General features: G+C 38.4%; 1 protein-coding gene across 12 annotated transcripts in view; it reads left to right on the forward strand.

The window, feature by feature from the left end:
* Positions 1 to 16733, forward strand: part of myo18ab (myosin XVIIIA b) — a 172996-nt gene that overhangs the window by 65866 nt on the left and 90397 nt on the right. For 6 of the 12 annotated variants that reach the window (XM_051665908.1, XM_051665909.1, XM_051665910.1 and 3 more), the window contains 3 exons: positions 5086 to 5173; positions 15016 to 15122; positions 15809 to 15985. In XM_051665908.1, the coding sequence (XP_051521868.1) occupies positions 5086 to 5173; positions 15016 to 15122; positions 15809 to 15985 (372 nt within the window). Of the gene's footprint in view, positions 1 to 3833; positions 3900 to 4909; positions 5001 to 5083; positions 5174 to 15015; positions 15123 to 15808; positions 15986 to 16733 lie in introns of those variants that run through there. The other 6 variants (XM_051665905.1, XM_051665906.1, XM_051665904.1 and 3 more) reach the window with 4 other exon arrangements.

A 16733-nucleotide genomic window follows, 5' to 3' on the forward strand; every position in this document is an offset into this window, starting at 1 on the left:
TCCTCTTTCTCTCATTCACTGCTGTCTCTGTGGCTGTGATTGTTTGGCTGGCTGGTGTAGCTGGAACCTGTTGCCAGTGCCTCTGCGTCATCTCAGGTACAGGGCCCCTCTGCACCCCTCTTTGGCCTGGCTGGAGTGTGCTCTCGTGTGGCCTGCTGGAGTGTAAGCCCTCCATTCCTCTACCTAACACAACCCCACCCTCATACTTGACTGTATATGCTTTTGTGCTTGTCTTTTTGTTTTTGCCAAACCTAGATGTCATGTTGTAGTAGAGTGTCAGTTCAGATTGATTTTCTAGAAACTTGTCAATTACAAATGTATTTGTTGGTTAGTTTAGTGTATTTTGTTAAACTTTGCATAATCTGGATAGTTTCACCTTAAATCTGATGTAAGGATTGCTTGTTTTTTTTTGTATTTTTTTTGCTTGCTAAGTCAGTGGCCACGTTTACATGCAACCAAATAATCCATTTAAAATCTGACTGATAGCTCAATCGGATTGAAAAGCCTTCATGTAAACACAAAAATGATCAGATTGAGCTGGATCTGAATGAAATTTCCATCCGATTGAAGGGGGTGGTGTAGACCTAAAATAATCAGACTCAAATAAAAATATTAGCCATGTAAACGTTTAAATCTGACTACTTTCTCAATCGTATTCAAAATACCTTGTGCTCATGCGCAGAGATGTTGTGCGTATGTATGTTTATACGTGATATTCTTCGCGGGAACCTACAAAGCAATGACAAAATGCATTATTTTTTATATTCATTATTTTTCTCCCCAATTTGGAATGCCCAATTCCCAGTGCATTCTAAGTCCTCGTGGTGGCGTAGTGACTCGCCTCAATCCGGGTGGTGGAGGACGAATCTCAGTTGCCTCTGCGTCTGAGACCGTCAACCCACGCATCTTATGTGGCTTGTTGAGCACGTTACTGCGGAGACATAGCGCGTGTGGAGGCTTCACGCCATCCATCGCGACATCCACGTACAACTCACCTTGCGCCCCACCGTGAGCGAACCACATTATAGTGACCACAAGGAGGTTACCCCATGTGACTCTACCTTCCTTAGCAACCGGGCCAATGTTGTTGCTTAGGAGACCTGGCTGGAGTCACTCAGCATGCCCTGGATTCGAACTCGTGAATTCCAGGGGTGGTAGTCAGCGTCTTTACTTGCTGAGCTACTCAGGCCCCGACAAAACGCATTATTAAGGGTATGCGGGCTCGCACTTAATATTCTGTAGGGCACATATGTTCTTTCATGACATCACATAAAGCAAAAAATAACGTTGTGTCATTCTTAATAGGGACTTCAGACAGCAGGTGCGGTTACGGGGTTCTGTGTTCCATTGCGTGTACGAGACATCACTCACTTCCTGATATCGAAACCATCATCTCTAAAGCATTTCTTCTTTGCCATAGTGACTGTCGATCGTACATGACAGATTAGGAAAGTAAATGTTAGAATATGTTTTACAAGAGATGATGCAAAGTGAACACAGTAAATAGCCTAAACATACTCCTCAAAACTTATGGTAAATTACACACGTTATAGGCTTTAAAAAAAAAAAAAAACAATGAAAAAACTAAAAAAAACAACGAAAAAATATCGGTAGACTATTAATAATAATATCTAGGTTTTAGATGTAGGCTATTTATATCGTACAAGATTAAAACTCTTCTTCTGACAGTTATTTAACACTGCAAGCATCTCTTCTCTTGCTGTTTTAAATAGCCAACCTTTTTTTTCTTGAAAGATTAAATTCTTTGTTCCACCGTCATTATTGCTGAGTGATTTTTGCATAGCGTCCCGTCCGCAGATGTTACTTAAAGTCCCTATTATTTTGTTTCCATTCCACATCTGTAAACTCCTTTAAGAACAACTCTCACCCACCTGTCTTTACTTCGTACTCTCATCCAGAGATGCCTGCGTTTAGATTGGAGGAAGAATGGGCATGAGGCAAATACATGGTAAAGTCAGACAGGGTATTAGACGCTGCTTCTAATTCTTTGTTTGCCAAGTAGATGAGTAACATAAGAAGAAAGCTTTTCTGGCATATTTCTTTTTTTGTAGATATCGCAACAAAGCAAAAACACCAATTACGGACTTTGGTGCCATTCTCACTTTCTCAGCCTTTCTTCACTTCTTCAGAACGCAACGACTGACGCTTGTCACTTGCGCAGAAGTTTTGTTCGAAATACATGTAAATGAATATTTGTATCAGATTGCAAAGTTTAAGGGACATATAAACAGCACATTCGGAATCTGCAATCGGATTTAATTTATTCGGATTGACAAATTTGTGCATGTAAACATAGTATTGTTGTTATGGCAGTCAGTGCATGGTGACTGAGGGCAAACTCTAACTGCATGAAACCTTCAGTATGGGAATGTATTAGTCTGACCTGAACTTGCCCTCAGGGACTTTTGCTAGCCCACTTATAAGCATTTGTGAGTGTATGGCAGTGGATGCTTTTGATTTGTGACTTTGATTCATGATAATCTCCTGTTGCCGCCTCATGTGTCAGGCTCTGAAAATGATCTCATTCATGCATTAACTCAATTTTAATTTTACCAACATAGTGTCTTTCCTACCATAGTCATATCTATGTGTAATCTGTGTTGTTATTGTTGGCATCATGATGCTGTACATAAATGTTAATAATGAAAAGTAATGCAGCTGTAAACTAGTGGTTTACCAATATAGCCAAGGTGCCCGATGGTTGATATAATGCCAAATACACACATAATACAATATAATCTGTGCAAATGTGATGTACACAAAATTGCCCAAATAAAATGAATATTGTACTCACAAAAAAAATATTGTACACAACATTTACTCAGTAAAATTCAGTAACAAAAATGTAAGAGAAAATCCCTTTTCCCCCTGCAAGTTTTGATAAAAATAAAATTTTTAGTCTTTACACCAATTTACACTTCTTTCATTACATTTTCGTAAACAGGGGCCTGGGTAGCTCAGTGGTAATGATGCTGGTTATCACCCCTGGAGTTCGCTAGTTCGAATCCCAGGGCATGCTGAGTGACTCCAGCCAGTTCTCCTAAGCAACCAAATTGGCCCGGTTGCTAGGGAGGGTAGAGTCACATGGGGTAACCTCCTCGTGGTCGCTATAATGTGGTTTGTTCTCGGTGGGGCGCATGGTGAGTTGAGCGTTGTTGCCGTGTTGGATGGCGTGAAGCCTCCACATGTGCTATGTCTCCGTGGCAACGCGCTCAACAAGCCACGTGATAAGATGCGCGGGTTGACGGTCTCAGACGCGGAGGCAACTGGGATTCGTCCTCCGCCACCCGGACTGAGGCGAATCATTATGTGACCACAAGGACTTAAAAGCACATTGGGAATTGGGCATTCCAAATTGGGAGAAAAAATGGAAAAATAAAACAAAATATTAAAAAAAATTTAGTAAACATGAAATCAAACAACAATTATCAAAATATTAAAATAATCTAATTACAAGTACTTAATATTTCTATTCTGATTTTGTAATCCAAATTACATGTAGTCCATTACTACCCAACACTGCAGAAAGATCATCTGATTAATCTTCCTGGCTAATATATCGGTCATTCACTACAGTAAATTCTAGTAACTGAATGTTAATTTCATACCTGTTTCCTTCCAAAGGGTGACCATAGTGCCTTACACTAATATATATTTAATGATCAGCAACCCTTATATTCACAGGATGCTTTACGTGTGGAGCTGAGGCAGGCTATTAAATTGACTAATGTGTGTTTGAAAGATCTCCATTATAAAGTGTCATGGTGTCTAACGGTGCTCTTGCCCCCTCATGCTGACCTGCTGTCTCACAGGGACAGGTGGAGGAGGATCCTGTGGCCATCCTAAAGGCAGACCATGCTGCTGCCGCCCTTCCTAAGGTCTGCTTTCTGCTGTGTGTGTAGTTCACCTGCATAATCCCTTGACCCGTCGTGACCATGTGTTGTGGAGTGTTGTGTTCTCTCACCCATCCCATTTCATTGACAACACTAAGCAACTTGTAGAAACCGTGTTGGGGTGGTTTGAACTAGCCTTTAAGGCTTTAACATCAAAAAGTATTGGTTTGTTTATAACTTTGTTGTACTACACTGACAGTGGTTTAATCCTCTATGTTGTGCTGTAGTGTTTCCTACCCATTCTTCTCAAGTATCACTGTACCTATGGAGTGGATTTACCTATGATCATAACGTCTTACACTAACAAAACACTGTTAGGAGAGAAACATGTGAACTGGAACACAACCCCATCCCATCAACTGATCACTGATATACTATCTCTCACTGTCAGCCTATTACAACAGTAGAGTTCATGTTGAGACTGGTGTGAATGTGTTAAGGTCAGGCATGAGTGCAGTAGAGTCAGACATGCCCAGACAACCAGAACATCTAGTGTGTAATCTGACCCTGTCCATCACCTGAAGCCTGAGTCTACTTCATCTACACCTGCAGTTAAACTCTCCCTGTCTTGCATGACAGCCTACACTGTTTTAAAGGAATAGTACACCCAAAAAGGAAAAGTCTATCATCATTTACTCTCCCTCAAGTTGTTCCAGACCAAATTACTTTCTTTCTTGCATGAACCTCAAAAGGAGATGTTGTGCAATCTTCACTTTAAATTGAATGGAAAAAAGATGCCATTAAAGTGATTGGCGATTGAGGCAAACATAATGCCTAACATCTCCTTTTGTGTTCTACAGTAGAAAGTAATTCAGATGGGTTTGGAAGAATAACAGGGTAAGTAAATGATGACAGAATTTAATTGTTGGGCGAACTATCCCTTTAAGCTCATTTCTCACTATAGATGTTGGTAAACAATGCTTTTTTGGCTGATCTGTGACCTGTTTCAACCGTTATCCATAATCTGATAGATAAATTGTAGGTCTCAGATCAGTGTTAAAGTACCAGTTCAGTGTCAACAATCAATCAACTGACAGCAGTCCTTCTCCAATACACCCTTCCCATGAGTGTGGACCATTGCATGGAGTGAGTTTGAAGCACGTGATGTTTCTGATCCAGGGATGTCTATAAAGCCAATAAATATGATTTTGACTGGTGTTTTTCTCTACAGGTGAAGACAGAGGAGCAGATAGCTGCAGAGCAAGCATGGTACGGCTCAGAGAAAGTGTGGCTGGTCCACAAGGATGGATTCTCTCTGGGTGAGTACAAAAGCCAACCAAAACGATATGAAACGGCATTAAATATGCAGTTAACATCTTTAGTTTGACATATTCCCAACTGAAACAGAGTATGGAGTTGACAATAATGTTAAAGTAAATTCAGAAGCAGAGAAAGTTTATACATTTCAATAGAAGTTTTTGAAAACATGTTTTTTTCCCCCTTTAGAATAATGTTAGCTGAAGTATAATGCTTTATAACATGGGGATATTTATTAAGAAAGAAATAAGGTTAATTTTGGTTTCATTTCGTCAGTAACATTTTATAGTATGGTTCCATTCGTTAACTTTAGTTAAAGGAATGTTCCGGGTTCAGTACAAGTTAAGCGTAATCGACAGCATTTGTGGCATAATGTTGATTACTATAAAAATTCATTTCATCTCGTTCCTCCTTTTCTTAAAAAAAAAAAAAGCAAAAATCTGGGTTCCAGTGAGGCACTTACAATGGAAGTGAATGAGGGCCAATTTTTTTACTTTAAAATACTAACTAGGGATGTCCGATACCAATTTTTTGAGACCAAGTACGAGTACCGATACATTTTTGGTACTCTCCGATACAGAGTCTGATACCTGATGTTTTTTTTGTTTTTTTTCAACTGCATAACATTTTATTTCAATTTTATAATCAAAATGGTGTTTAAATAAATACATTCATTAAAACTTTAATCAAATTAAAGTATAACAATTAATTTTCAACATGATGTTGTATTATTTTTATCAAATGAAGTGCTTTCAGTGTTTCCCCTAGGATTTTTTTCAGCAGTGGTGCTGTTGTGCGTGCGTACACGAACCCATAACACCGGACCCATTTTTACACACGTTGGTGGAGAAATAGCATAAAACAACCTTTGAATCATTATAGATAGGTTATTAATTTTCACCTTGTCCTGTGTGTGCTTACTGGGGGCTTTTGAAGGGCTCTGGGGGTAAAATGTACTAAAACATCTGAACATTTACTACAATCTTACCTAAATCTCATGGAGAGTTACAATTCTTACTTCTAGTTTTATTCAGATAGAATGATTTTTTAAGTATATAGCCTAATTATGGTCCTCTGCTTCAGTTACTTGTTTCTCAGCAAGACGTGATGCAATCATGGGCTGACTTACATTTATGTTGTTGTTCTTGGCAGATACATTTAACAAAGACTATAACAGGTAGTTAAAGGGCAGTTCACCCAAAAATGAAATTTCTGTCATTACTCATCCCCAAGCCTGTATGAATTTCTCTCTTCTGTGGAACACAAAACATCTGAAGTTAGTTCCAGGCATCATTCACTGTCACTATTTTGTTATAATGTTGACAGCTTTGCTTTGTTGATTATAAACAGGAGCAATAGTTTTATCGCATCACTCGCTTACAGAGACGCGGTACAATGCCGAATCTTAAGTTCAGTAAATATGCGACAAACTTACTTGTGACTTTCTTTCTGCGTGCGCTTACACACTAAACTCAACAAGCGTTCAGTGAAGTGCATGAGGGAGGGAGAGAGGGATGCGGAAGAGCTGATTTACTCGTGCAGATTCTGAAATTACAGTTTGATACAAACACAAGATTATTGATTTGTTCATCTGTATAGATTAGTTTACCAATTCACAGCTACGTGTTAAAGTGAATAAAAGTGTGCGGTAATTCCCCGCATTCTGAACGTGGAACCTGTGGAAATGATTACATTTGTGCGCAATACCTGCAATCCCACGCTGATATTCAGACCCTGCGGGTATCCTGCTTCTCTCCACTGCAGGACATGTTCACATTGGACTGCTAGACAGTGACATCATTGTGTTTTTCTGTGCGTGTGTGTGTGTGTGTGTGTGTGTGTGGTGGGCTCCCTTTCGTTTCATAGTACCAGCCCCATTCAACTGCGTGCAGTGTAAAAAGTGCACAGCTGACTGGGCCTAGCAAGTGTTACGTTGCATAAAGTATATTAATGAACCATGTGAAATCTCAGCAATGGTGCTCATAATTTAGCAGCAACGGTGTGCCGCTGATGAATGCATATATGGGAAACACTGACTTTTATTCAGAACCTCATTTCTATTATATTTTTAATTATAAAAAGTTATGCATTACAGAGCATCACAGATGTAAGATATTGCTTAAATGTAATACAATTACTATTGATTTATTATTATTTTTATTAGTTGTAGTAGTAGTAGTATATAATTGAATAATACATTTGTCATACTTTTTTTTTATTTAAATTGAGCTTTTAATTTGGCGGAGCATTTATTTTGAAGTATTTCTGTGTTATGACCAAGGAGCTCACATAAGATGGGAGCTTCCCACTCCGGAAAAGGCAGTGGCTATGTGACTCAGTGATTATTAAACCACAAAAGGCTACTATTTAATTAAATAAGTATGTACTCTGTTTGTGCCTCCTGCTACAACGTGAATTTGTGCTCTGTACGCTGTCATCTGCTACAAACAGAGCGCTCGATGCTCATGATGGGTGTTTCTCTTGTTTGAGTCATGGCGAGCTTTAAATGTTACTTGCAGCCGGTATTGGCACCACACTGTCTCCACACATTCACAAGTGCTCACATTTGCAGCCGCTCATGCAAACTATATATTTATATCATTAAATCACAGCATTTGCTGTTAAATAATCTCACTAGGATGTAACGTGATTTTAATTTGTGCGCTGAATGTTTAGGCAATTACATTCGTACGTCAGATGGTATCGGTTTTTGGTACTGGAGCATGAGTACTAGTACATGACCGCGGTATCAGACAGGACATCCCTAATACTCACTGTTTCAAAAGTATTGCCACAAGACAGGATATGTGTGTAAAAATGATTTTATCTGTCTGGCAATCATAATGATAGTTAGGACCCAGTTTTTTATGTGCTTATTCTCCATATTAATGACCGCCCTATCACCTAAAATACAGAGTCTGGGGCAAAATAAAATTTGAGAATTTCAGAACTTCCTGTTCAATACAAAACAAGGGAGGGGCTCTCTCAGGCGGAAGAGACCAATGAGCCAAATTTCTGAGACTGAATGCATAATAATAAAACAAAATCTTGGGTAGGCCTAGCCCACCTTTTTCAGTCGGCTTATGTAATACCATTCCAAATGAAGAACTTCACTATGCTATCAAATTGCTTGAAATAAGAGAGGGGGACATCTACAGGGAGAGACTGTAGCAGTTTGTTAAATTTTGGAATACAATTCATTTTAATAACATTAACTTTCCAATCATAGATAAATGTAATGAAGCCCACCTGTCCACATCGCTCAAACCTTTTTATTAAGGGGTCAAAATTAACTTAAATTATTACACAAATTTGCTGGTAATAAAATACCCAAACACTTAATGCCCTGTTTGGGCCACTGAAAGGCGCCCAGCTGAAAAGCTGTTACTGGGCAGTACGCTGTCGGAGCCAAAGCTTCTGATTTAGACCAACTGACTCGCAGCTGCTAATGGTTCCAGGGCAAGACAGAACAATAATGGGGAAAGAGGGCAACCCTGCCGGGTGCCCCTATTCAGAGTAAAATAATCTGAAATTAATCAATTTGTTTGTACCGCCGCTACCAGGTGTCTACAAAGTAACTTAATCCATCCAATAAAAGTATTCCCGAACCCGTATATTTCCAAAATCATAAAAAGATAATCCCATTCTACCATATCAAATGCCTTTTTGGAGTCATGTGAGATGGTAGTGTAGGGGGTAACAGCTGGGTCCTCAATATGTATATTGAGGAATAAAACTCAGAGTCAGGTTTTGCAATAATCAAATGAGAGAGTTTACTCTGATTGTTCTCTGCAGGTTCAATAAGCATCACGAGTGGATGAGAACAGTTAGAAAGACAGGAAGTCAAAGTGAAGTTTTACAAACTTTCCAAAGCAATTACAGTCATATGCAAATTACATTAAAGGTGTCATCATACCACAATTTCTAGCATTCTGGTAGGTCAACTATTCAAATATTTTAACATATTCCAAATATGGACTGCTTCCGTCTTCATGCAAACAATAATTATTAGCCACAACATGAATCGAGATCCCATCCTTGGTTGAGACAAACTTATGATCAGATATCAGAGATTAGCTATCAGTTATGGCTACTCCTTATTTCTTTACGTCAAAGGGGTACCAAGGAGAGCAATTAAAATCCTTGTAAGTTATTTTCGATTGTGGCAAAGTCACATTTGAGGGCACAATAACCATAAATAATTCAGAGACATAAGTTATCAAGACATTCAATGTATCGATGCTATCTTCTCCTCCGGAATAGAGGCCTTCTCCCCAAGACTTGCTGGAATGTCAGGCCTCATCATCTGTGGAACATTAGGACAGAGAGCAGGAGAAAACGGAGAAAACATACACAAGGCGAAACGAAACATAGTATAATATCACATTAAAGAAACTAAAATCTCTCCCTCTCTCTCATACAGTTAAAGCTAGGGTATGTTATCCAGAGAGGCTAGCAGTTAGCAAGCTAGTTTGAAAGCATAGAGGCCGCCCTCGCTTCAGAGGTGTCTCCAAAGCCACGCCTCCTCTATCACACACGAACACACACACACACAGAGCATAGTCTAAGCGCCAGGTGGAGAGACATTTCTAAAAGGGTCTTTCTTTTCTTGTTTCCTTTTACTGGTGGTTCAGGAGGAACATAAGGTAGCTGCGGTTTGCCTTCCATTCTCTCGCTCGCTCTGCACAGCATCAAGGAACCCGCGCTGATGACATGTGATTGTCTGCGCGAACAAGTTGCGTGGCGGTATGCAAATATAGATTGACAGACAGGAAGGACATCCTGTCAATACATTTGAACCTAATGCAATGATTGGTCGATCATTTTTTAGTTCTGTCCCTTCCACAGAAGATATATATATATATATATATATATATATATTTTTTTTTTTTTTTTCTTTTTTTTTTTTTTTTAGCCACTTAAATTATTGATTGCTATCAGGATGTGAAGAGACTTTCAACCAGTATAACAAAAAATGTTTCTGGAAAAGATTGCACACCCTAGCTTAAATAACGATTGAATAAAATAGAATCAAATGGTTATAGAATAGTTGATTTAATTATATAATAATTCGTTTTTAATATCTTCATCAGTAGACGAAGACGTGGAACGATAAAAATCAAGATAGAATTCTTTATAAGCATTATTAATATCAATGGCTGAGGTAAATATTTCACCACCAGCAGATTTCACTGAGGGAATGGTAGAAAAAGATTCTCTCTGCTTTATATAACTAGTCAAAAGCTTCCCTGCTTTGTCCCCCGACTCAAAGTATGACTGTCTTGCCCTGAATAGCCAAAACTCCACCTTTCGCGACAAAATAGTATTATATCTGTATTTCAATCGGGTCAATTCTCTGAGGCCCTCAGACGACATTCGGCGCTTCAGCTCTGCCTCTGCACTTTTAATATTCCCTTCCGACTCCACAAGTTCTTGTGCTTTTGGACTTTTTGATGAATAAGGAATACTGTATGATCTGACCCCTAAGAACCACCTTAAGTGCCTCCCAAGCCACGCCCACAGAGGATACTGAGGACCAGTTGGTCTCCATATACACATTGATTTCAGCCTTTAATATTTGTTGAAATTCAAGATTTTGCTAAATATATATATAAAAATCGATTCTAGAATAGATCTTATGGACTGATGAAAAAAATGTATAGTCCCTACCATATGGGTTCAAAAGTCTCCAAATATCTGTAAGACCAAGATTTTTACACATCCCGTGAAGCGTCAATGTTGCTCTAGGGGGCTTACACACTTTAGCTTCACTTTGATCAAGGACTGAGTCCATCAAAAGATTAAAGTCTCCTCCCAATATTATATCATGAGGGGTGCCAACGGCTTGCAACATCCCTTCAAGATATATAAAAAAACCCCCTGATCATCAACGTTAGGTGCGTATATATTAGCCAAAATAAGACTTCACCCTTGAATTTCTGGTAAAACAATAATGACTCTTCCTAATTTATCTTTAATCTGTTAGAGACATTTGAGTTGTAGATGTTTACTTATCAATGTAATGACTCTCCTGCTCTTACTTGAGCCAGCACTAAAGAAAATATGTCCACCCCATATCTTCCCAAATTTTTCAGCTTCCTGCGGGGAAAGATGCGTTTCTTGAAGAAACACTATATCATATTTCTTATGTTTAAGAAGAGAAATAACTTTCCTTCTTTTATGGGGTGCCCCAACCCATTCACATTCCACGTGGAGAGAGATAGTACACTCATATTAACATTTGACATTTTGACATATTAGAAAAAATAGATTTTGTGTCAAAAACAAGATTATAAAGACCACTTTCCAACATTAGTGCAACAATCAAACCCCGAAATTCCCCCAGAACCAAACAAACAGAAAAAAAACAAAAACGTGCGCATTAACCACGCGCACAACAGCGTCAACCGGCGTCCATCCCTCTAAACTCAAAAAGTCCATGTACACCTACGAGAGTCCCCGTGACAACTTTGCCATCCGGTGCTTCTATAAAAATTTTGTGAGACAGAATTACATAACAGAAAAATCTATAAAACAAACTCCAGCCAATAGGCAGAATAAACACAAAGAACGTGTAGATTCATCCACATACTGTCCCGATGGTGTGTTCCTCCACAAAACAAGCTCACACACACACACACACACACACACACACACACACACACACACAAAAAAAAAAAATATACATATATATATATATATATATATATAACAGAATGGTTTATATTTTTTTTATTTATATATATATATATAAAATTAATACAAAAAATATCAACCGTTCAGTTTCCTCTGGCAGTCAAACGAATGTTCAGTGAGCAGGCTGTTCATAAGTACAGCAGATGACCTAATCCTTCCAATGTCCCGCAAAAAAATATTCCACAAAACAAACTCCATCCAGTAGGAGGCACAAGTACAAAGAACGAGCAGATTCATCCACAACTGTCCCAAAGGAGTGTTATTCCACAAAACAAACTCCAGCCGCTAGGCGGAACTATCACAAGAAGAAACAAACAAAAAAAGGACGCCCAGCTTCCTCAGACAGTCAAGTGTATGTTCAGCGAGTCACTCGGGAGCAATATGAAAATCACCAAAATAACTTACTCATTCCAATGACTTTATGAAAGACTTTGCTTGTTGTGGGCATGTAAATACTTTGCAGCCATCCTTAGTATCTATTCTCAGTTTGGCCGGAAACATCAGTGCAAAAGCGATCTTCCGTTGATGTAAGAGTTTCTTGCATTCCTTGAATCGATCACGTTTCTCTCTTGTCGAATTCGCAAAGTCTGGGAACAAGAAAATGTTGTTGTTCTTCCAAGAAAGCCTTCCTTTACTCCTCGCCTTGCATAACACGACATCTTTATCGGATGATCTCAGAAATTTGGCCAGAATTGATTGGGGCCTGTATCCCTCAGCCGATCTCCGAGCCGGGACTCTGTGAGCTCGCTCGATTTCCAGCTTATGGCCTGTTATGTCGAGCAGACACAGGAAAAGATCGTCTAGGAATTTCACCATATCTCGGCCTTCCTCGTTCTCAGGAATTCCAACAATATGGACGTTGTTTCGCCGATTACGATTCTCAAGGTCTTCTGACTTTTCCCAGACGCACTGCAAATCTGCCTTGGTCACTAGCGGATTAGCAGCTAATTCCCTCTCCGATGACTCCAGATAATCAATCTGTTTCTCGACGTCTAACAATCTTGTAACCAACTCGGAGAATTTCGCCTCCATCGCCGCAGTCGATCAACGTATTACTGCAAGATCCTCCAAGTCCGCTATGACCTTCGTCAGCATCACAGACATGTTTGACAGTTGACGTTGAATTTCTCACGTCGCACCGTCCAAACTGAGTCCCTGGTGTGCGGCCCTGTCAGGGGTATCAGCTTGAGCACGTAAGTGTCTTTTAATGTCTCCAGATCCCGAGGATTTTGAATTCTTTGACACATTGTCTTTATAGAACAGTTATGAAACAGAGTGTATCGAATCTCACCGGTTTAGGACACAAAAATAACTAAAAACTAGCAAAGTGCGCAGTGCTCGCCGTTCGCACGTCCGACCCTTACATGGCGTCAATCGACTCCCCTAATGCAAGTGCTTTTATAAAATTGTAAACTTCACATATCTTCCTTTAAACCCTCCAAAAATTGTCCCCATTCACTTCTATTGTAAGTACCTCACTTTAACCTAGATCTTTGCTTTTTGTTTTAAAGAAAAGGAGGTTTTTTTAAATAAAAGGAGGAATGAGTAAACATTATGCCACAAATGTTGTCGATTGAGCTTAACTTGTACTGAACCCAGAACATTCCTTTAATGCATTGGGTATCATAAACTAACAATGAACAATATATTTTTACAGCATTTATTCATCTTTATTTAATGCTAGGTAATATAATATACAGGTTTTTTTAATTTATTTTTTTATTGTTTGTTCATGTTAAATCATATTAACTAATGTTAACATATACAACTTTCCATTTTAAACATTAACCAAGATAGATATATGCTGTAAAAGTATTGTTCATTGTTAGTTCATGTTAATTAATGTTAACAAATGGAACCTTATTGTAAAGTGTTGCCATTTTATACTTGATTAAGTATATACTTAATTATACTTAACTCTTTAAGCTTTGCGGGCCCGCACAGAAAAAAATATTTTCAAAATATTAATAACTGCAGTCTTGACCAACACAAAATAGGTATCGTTTTAAAGCTTAGAAGCTGTACTTTACAGTGCATGTAGGCATTTTGACCCAAACTGAGCAAACGCTTTTTTTCAGACAAATAAGTAGTGTTCCGTTTTGATAATTTATAAATTTTTATAATAATTTATTAATGATTTTCACTGCACATATTATTGTAAATGGTTAAAACATCAAACTGATCAAGTAGCCAAGTGTCATATGTCGTTGGAAAGCTCACAAAGAGTAAAATACAACCAGCCTATTTGTTTTATTCACGGAAAAAATATACCGAGTAATGGCTAAGTATGTCTTTGGCATACATGTTACATGTAAACAGGTGTTGCTTACTGTGTATGCCGTGCTTTTGCTAATAACTTTACAAAAAATAAACAGAACATAAAATATCACATACTATTACTTAGATGGAGGCGATTATCTTTAAAGCTAGCCCACACAAAGCACATAATGTGCTATCTGGCTAAAAACACATTAGCTTTCTTGGAATAGGTAACTTCATCGAAAATTATGTTATACATAGCCAGCATCATGGAACATTAAACCAATCGTATTAGGATTCAGATCGCTGCAACCAGAGGTGAAAATCATCCAAATATGGGTAGAGATGATAGTTCACTCTAATTACATATGGCCACCAGGAGATGGCGCCAAGTACATGACACAGACTGAATGATGGCTCAAATGACACCAAATGGAAATGAATGAGATCTCGTTACTCATGTCTGCATGCATACCTTTAATCATTGTTGTATTTGCATGTAATTATTTCTTACGTACAAGTATTACATAAGGATAAGTTATATTTGTAATGCTATAACTTTTGATTGCTTTGTCGTATCAACACAACATTCTACTCAGTTACAGGTGACATGATTGGGAAAAAAAACAAAGGCAGTTTTTCGGAGATACCTTATTTACACCCTGATGAATGTCAATTTAGAAAAAAAAATATTTTGGTTTAAAAAATTAAAGTTTTATTTTTGTGTGTGTGTGTATGTGATTTTTCAGACATTTCCTAGAACACTTTAATGACATTAGAATGTTAGAAGCCTCGTTATAAGGTTACCTCTTCAAGTATGATATACAAAATGATGTCTGCATTTATACAGCAGTGAAAACATTCACAATGTTCTCTGGTTTCCTCACAGCCACTGTGCTGAAAACAGAGGCAGGCAGTCTACCAGAGGGGAAAGTGAAAATCAGACTGGAGCATGATGGAACAGTACTGGACGTGGACGAAGATGACATTGAGAAGGTTGGTCCTGTTGTATTCAAGTGTGTGTTCTTTTTTCTCATTGGTTTCCCTGTAAAAATGGACAAGAGGAGATTGGGTCTTTGCTTGTCCTGTATGTATAGACCAGAGGTTTCATATTCATTCATGCATGTATGTGCTGGTCTTTTCAGCAGGGATGGATCATAGAGAAACCAGTGAGATTTAACCCAGTTTATAAAACAGAACAAATGAAAGACACGGACACACATACAACTCCTGGCCTCAGTGTCACACAAGACTTAATAGAATAGTTTTGCAGGTCATTGCTGCCTTTTTCAGAGTTTGCACTCTTAGCCCTTGATGAGACAATTGCTTGGAGATATTGTCTGTTCAGTCCCTGCCTGGCACAGTAGTTTAATTCATATACTACCCAGTGAAGGGCAGCTCTGAGCTGATGATTTCCGTAATGTCAAGGTTGACCTCAAATCAAGTTTTTAACCATCTTTTCGATTAGGGAATTGCAAAGCTGGATCCAGAGTTGAGGGCGACATGTTTTAAATTACATTAAAAACTTGGCATGAAGTGTCGAGGCTATTATGACTGCGGCACATCAATTTAAACTTTCTTTTTGCCAGGAGTTTCCTCACTTTTACCATTCGTCACCAGTCTTAATCACTCCTGCTTTCTTTCATTGTATGACCTTTAATCTTTTCAACCCCTCTCCTCAGGCAAACCCGCCATCATTTGACCGCTGTGAGGACTTGGCGACTTTGCTCTACCTGAATGAGTCTAGCGTCATGCACTCACTGCGTCAGCGCTATGGAGGAAACCTCATCCATACGCACGCAGGGCCCAATATGGTTATCATCAACCCTATCAGTGCCCCATCCATGTACTCCGAGAAGGTGAGAAGCCAGTTCACCACTTACCTGGGAGTTCACAATATCTGCAGAGAATTATTAAAATGATCTTTATAACATTATTCTGGATGCCGTATTTAAATACCCCGTGAACTGAAAATTTTAGTTTTGTGGCTTTTAGTTTATGCATATTTGCTTAGAAGCCATTTATATGCTGGTGTACTCCAAACAAAATTAACTTTTTGCTGATATACATCGTCCCTTCATAAGTTAAACACTCTAGGAAATAGGCGACTGAATGCTGCTAATGAGCTTTATTGGATTTTATGCAAGATGAAGTACTTCCCATAAAATGTAATTACAGTCCAGAAGAGTATTTCTTTTGGGCATAGGTCCTAATTAAGTGATTTGGCATTATGAATCAGGTTGATTATGTGCAGAAATGAGTGTTTTGTATAGTCATAAATATGTTATTGCACGTTTTCTTTAACAGCTTTATTGACTTTTCCTTCATTGAAAAAAAAATGGTTATGGATTTACAATTTCTTTAAGGTTTTCAATACTGACTCTTCTGTTGTACAGAAAATTAATAGTTTGTTATACATTTAGTTATATACGTTACACTGTTATATGTCAAGCAATTCTTTTTTTCATAATGCTTTTCAGCTTTAAACAGAGACACTTTCTTGCTCAGGAGGCACAGAGAATTTGAATGTTTCAGACATTGTCACGAGATCCTTTTTTGACAAACATGTTAGCTTTTTCAAGTGCATAACTTTAATGAAATTGGACC

Source organism: Myxocyprinus asiaticus, chromosome 31 (genome assembly GCF_019703515.2).
Source record: "Myxocyprinus asiaticus isolate MX2 ecotype Aquarium Trade chromosome 31, UBuf_Myxa_2, whole genome shotgun sequence".
NCBI lineage: Eukaryota > Metazoa > Chordata > Actinopteri > Cypriniformes > Catostomidae > Myxocyprinus > Myxocyprinus asiaticus.